The following is a 5,203-nucleotide window of genomic DNA, read 5'->3' as shown; positions in this document are numbered from 1 at the left end:
GCTAGCTGAAAAGATTTTTTCTTTCCAAATCTTTTTAAAAAGAGAAAAAAGATTAAAATAATCTTAAAATTTTTGCTTAGTTAAAAGATTCAAAAATCTTAAAAAATAATTAAAGTAGATGAATACTTTTAATTGTAACCCTACCTCTAACTTTGCATATTTAACTCCTAATTCAACTAGAAAACCTATAATCTGTTTTTTTTTTTTCAGAAGAGGTTGAGAGAAAAAACTTCTCCTGAAATTGAAAGAGAAAAAAAGTTTATTGAAAGTGTATTTTTTTTTTTTAATGATATAGCATTGTTTTTAATTATTTAATATTGTTACACCTGTTTGAGCAAAACCTAACGATAATTTATAGAATTTGAGTAATTATAGAATTTGAGTATCATAAAATTTCGCAGGATTTCTTTTAAGCTACTAAATATAATATTAAAAAAGGAAAAAGTTAATAAGTGTCCTTGTAACATCGGTTAGGCATTTTTTAAATACATTTATTTATTAGACTTGAATTGTGTTGCAAAAAGAAATGAAAATAAAATATTCAAATAAAAATCAATGATACTAAGTAAATACATTAAATAATTGTTATTTTATATAATAATGTGTTTAATTTTTTCCATTAAATTATAAACAAACAAATACATTAATGATTTAAAAACATTAATAAGTGTTTTAAGGGTAACCGTTAGCCAAATTCATTTAAAAAATATATATAAGATCATCTACGAGTTTTGCAATTAGCATTTAAAGTCAATTAAGAAGGATTCAGGAGCAATGTTCAAAAAAACAGTCTATAGTTTGGAAACTAGTTAATTATTGTCATAATCCTTATTTTTACTGCATTAATATAATATTTAGTATTGTAGTTATGATTATTTTTTAAAATATTTTTTATTTTTTAAAAAATTTAATTTTCATTTTGACACATCAAAATATAAAAAAAATTAATTTTAAAAAATCATTATAGAAGCACGGACGTCACATAGCCAAACGAGCCTTGTAAATTAGGAAAGACAAATGTAGCTAGTAGGGGTAGGTGCTGTTTTTAATGGGCCGTCACAAAGCCCATGGAAATTTTAGTGACTCTCCAGGCTTTAATGAATGAACGATGCAGCGAATAACAAAGAGCCACTGTAATTGAATTAGTCATTCAAAAATCAGACTACTTCCAGAGGCACCATGTGACAATTAATTGCACTCTCCCTCCTTTCTTTTCGTATACCCCTACTAGCACACCCCCTAGTACGACCCTGAAAATTTACCTCCAATCTTTTGCTTGGCACCCACCCCCTAGTACGACCAAAATTAAATCACATTAAAATTACATTTAAAAAAAATAAAAAATAAAGATTGTAACATTTTTGAAAAAAAATCACAGATTTTAATAGTGTTTCATATTGTTTTCTTTTTTAAAATTTATTATTATTCTCCAGCTTTTTTATTTTAATTCCTCAAATTTTTTTTGTTTGTTTCTTTAATGATATATTTATTTAGAATTAGACTTGATAGTTTATTTTGGTTATTTATGTTAAGGGATTTTATAATATTAAAAAAATTACTTGTTGTTCAGTTTGGTGAAATTAAATAAAATTATATTAATTTAAAATAATTAAAGTTATAAAAATCAAATTTAAACAATTAATATATATTCAACCTATTTTTCTTGCTAGAATTAAGAATTGAAATGCCAAGAGATAGTTCAACCCTTTTTTAGTCTATCAAAAAAAAAAAATCAATTCAATCCTTTCACATTGAGTTTTATAACTTTTATTTGAAATTAAATTTAATAATTTTTTTTATTGTCTAATTATGGGAATTTTGCGATATCGAGAAAATATTTTAGGGTGTGATTGATGTTCAGTCACAAAATAAATCTTAATTTTATTGATTTAAGACAATTAAGGCTTGAAGATCAAATTGGAAACCAAAACAACAGTAATGATGAAATTGATCGAGCTGTTGTGGAATGCTTGGTGTGTGTGTTACACATGCTAGTAAGTGAGGAGTGTTGTCACTCTATGGAGGAGCATGAGGCCTCTTTGACCTCTAAAAAAGTTATTTTGTCATATATCTTAAGTCATCTTGGTAAGAGTTATATGATAAAATGGTACACGGTGAAAGATAAGCTGTGGTGTTTCATTAGCATCCCCTATTCTTTATTTTTTTTTCTCTCTCTTAGTCTCGTGTTCCATGCATTGCTTAGTCAATCTGGCTCTTATATTAATTTTTATTTTTATTTTTTTGATTATGATATGCAATTTTTGTGTTTTTTTTTAATTTTAATTTTTAACATTAAGTTAATTAGGGATTAGTCTTTAAAAGTTTTTTTAATTTACTTTCTATGAGGGTGATCCTAGTTTCATGATTAAAGTCACAGGTTTGAAGAGTTATCTAGGTTAACTCAGGCTATTTTTTATCATTTTTTTTAATGTCTTTAAAATTTTAGCTTTTAATATGTTATTGGTTGGAAATTGAGATTTGTGATTTTTTTTAGATTTGATTTCTATTAAGTTATTTTAATCTCATGATTTAGGTTATGGGTTTTTTAGTTTTTTTTAATTGTTTTTTTTTTTATTTTGTCCTTCAATAATATGAATTGATTGAGAGTTAAATTTTATAATTTTCTTTTTCAATTGGCATTCTATAGGATGATTTTATTCTCATGACATAAATTACAAGTTTAGTAAATTAAGAATTGAGTTTTGTAATATCTTTTTATTTGATTTCTATTAAGTTATTCTAGTCTTATAGTGATCATGAATTTATCAAGTTAATTCGGGTAGACTCGTGATTTTTTTTTGTTTTTAAATTATTTATTTTTTAATTTATGTATAGTTTTGTTGAGAGTTAGATTTTGTAATTGTTTTCAAATTGCTTTATAAATATTTTTTAGTTGGATTTTATGAAAAAAAAAACATGTTATGAAAGCTTTTTCACATTTTTTTAATGTTTTTTAAAAATATTTTAAATTTTTCCAAAAAATATTTGACCAAAGCGGCAAGCATCTAGGTGGAACCAAGTCACCAACTATCGTCTCTGCTTGTCTTCCCTGCCTCGTCATCAATGGAAGAAAGTGCAGTAACATCCAAGTTATGTCCAGCCTCCCCTGTGATCTTGCCACGTCATATCGTTTTGCTGCTTTAGTAGCTTGATGCTAACGTGGCAAGATCAGAAGCATTTGTTGAGTCAAAATAAAATACATAAATAAAAGAGGGCTACTGTTTTTCCAAAACAACGTACATACAAATACCATTTTATAATAATTACTCCGGCGACCCGCTAACCAGCCGGTCACATTTTCACCGCTTCCTTTCTCCTAACTATGAAGTATGAATTTCTATGCTAACAAACGACATCGTCGTATTCTCACCAGAATCACCTAAGACGACGACACTGACTTCATCCCTGAATTCTTGCGTGATTGATTTCCATCGCGAGGAGGAGAGGGTGAAGGAGTATAATAATACTGAGGAGATGCACACGGTGTCCAAAACGGCGTCGCTACATCATCAACCTCAACCTCAACAACCACATCATTAGCAACTGCTCCTTCAAAACAAAAATCACTACTACTCTTTTTCCTCTTCTTGCTTTTAACAAGCTCGTTCTCTATCGACGAGTCGTCGTTCTCAGTTACCTCCATCTCCTCTTCCTTAATAGTAAACAAAACTCTCGATGGTCCGTACATCCCTTGCAACTTCAACATCTCCTCCACCAACGCATCTGCACCATCTGCTGGAACTGGCGGAGCCACCGCGGAGGCTTCTTGTGGTGTTGTAGAGTCAGGTTCGATGCGAGTAGTTTGGTTTTTCCAGCAGAAGAAGTAGAGAAGCTCTTTAGACGGCTTCGTGTAGAGTGAATCGCTATTACTGCTGAATTCCCCGTCAGCAACAGAACTTGTAACACTCCGTCGGAGGAATCTTCTTCGGCGCCAGAGAACGTAAAGGATCTCGAAGACCAGAGCAAGAAGACAGACCGAGAAGACAACTGTAAGCACTGTTCCTAGATTGTTTAGAGCTTTCATAGCTAACAGCGAAGACCGGAAAACACAGCAACGATAGTAGTACTACATTAGATACGATAATAAATTTATTTTCTTTAATGGCTAAGTTTCAACGGTTATAGCCGGTGAGTGTAGGGGATAAAGATAGAGACGAGGGGTGAGAAGGAATTGGTATTACATGTTGCCGGTGTTAGGAGAGTTTTGGTGTAATTTCTTGGAAACATAAGTGAGAGGGACTGAATTTGGGGAGAGTTAACGATGACGGTGATTGATGAGGCGGATTTGCCTTATCGTAAGCCAATTTAACTTTTGGAAGTTATTTAAAAAAAATAGATTATTTTTTTATATTTATTATTGTAGTGAAAAATAAGTTAAAAATGTTTTTTATATTTTAATTTGTTGGTTTTCTGAAATACATATTCTCAATAAAAATAATAAATTTAAAAGTGTTTTTTTTTTTAGGTCTTAAGAATTTTATGGAATAAATTTAAAATTAAAGTTATACAAATATTACTTGAATATAATAAATTCATTTTAGATTTGAATAATTATTTTAAAATTGATTTATAACAATTTACCATTCATTGAAGTTCAGTTTTTAAGTACAATCACAATTCAAAAGTCATTTAAGTTTAATTTTTAAAGATAATTTATACAAATCATTAATGAAAAATCTTTTAAACTTTTTTAAAAGGAAGATTATTATTATTTTAAGTGCTAACTTCTTCTTTTTTTCCATGTTTTTCAGTTTTTTTGTAATTTATATAGTTTCTATATTATTGTATGTTGTACGGAAAACAAGAATTATAACATTTTATTACTAAAAAACCTGAAAATCCAATAAATAATAAAATATCATTTTTTTCCTGAATAATATCACATTTATTACTCCAGGATAATTTTAAAAATTTATTCAAAAAAGTTCAAATTTGATTTTTCTTAATTTAGAATTGTGATTCCCTATATAAATTATACTTTGTCCTTAATTTTTAAAATTTATTTACAATCAGGTTGCACTTAATTAATCATCTCATTTTAATTTATGATCAATGATTCTTATGTGTGTGGTCCTTTATGGTCTCTAACAAGTTTACTATAATATAAATCATAATCCTAAATACAATATGATTAAATAAATTTAAAAAATAATTTATTATCAATTCAACAATTGATTGATTTATATTTGAAGATTAGTACAAT

At 28.0% G+C, this 5,203-nt stretch overlaps 1 protein-coding gene across 1 annotated transcript; it reads right to left on the bottom strand.

Annotated features, from left to right (window-relative positions):
* Positions 1-3,379: 3,379 nt before the first annotated feature.
* LOC105116132 (uncharacterized) lies at positions 3,380-4,024 on the bottom strand. Its single transcript, XM_011013340.1, has one exon. The coding sequence runs from the start codon at positions 4,022-4,024 to the stop codon at positions 3,380-3,382; it is 645 nt and encodes a 214-aa protein (XP_011011642.1).
* Between the last annotated feature and the right edge of the window lie 1,179 nt (positions 4,025-5,203).

The sequence above is a fragment of the Populus euphratica genome, unplaced genomic scaffold (assembly GCF_000495115.2).
Source record: "Populus euphratica unplaced genomic scaffold, PopEup_1.0 scaffold863.1, whole genome shotgun sequence".
In the NCBI taxonomy this organism is placed as follows: Eukaryota; Viridiplantae; Streptophyta; class Magnoliopsida; order Malpighiales; family Salicaceae; genus Populus; species Populus euphratica.
Note: the sequence above shows the minus strand (reverse complement) of the source record. Positions and strands in the feature narration are given on the sequence as shown.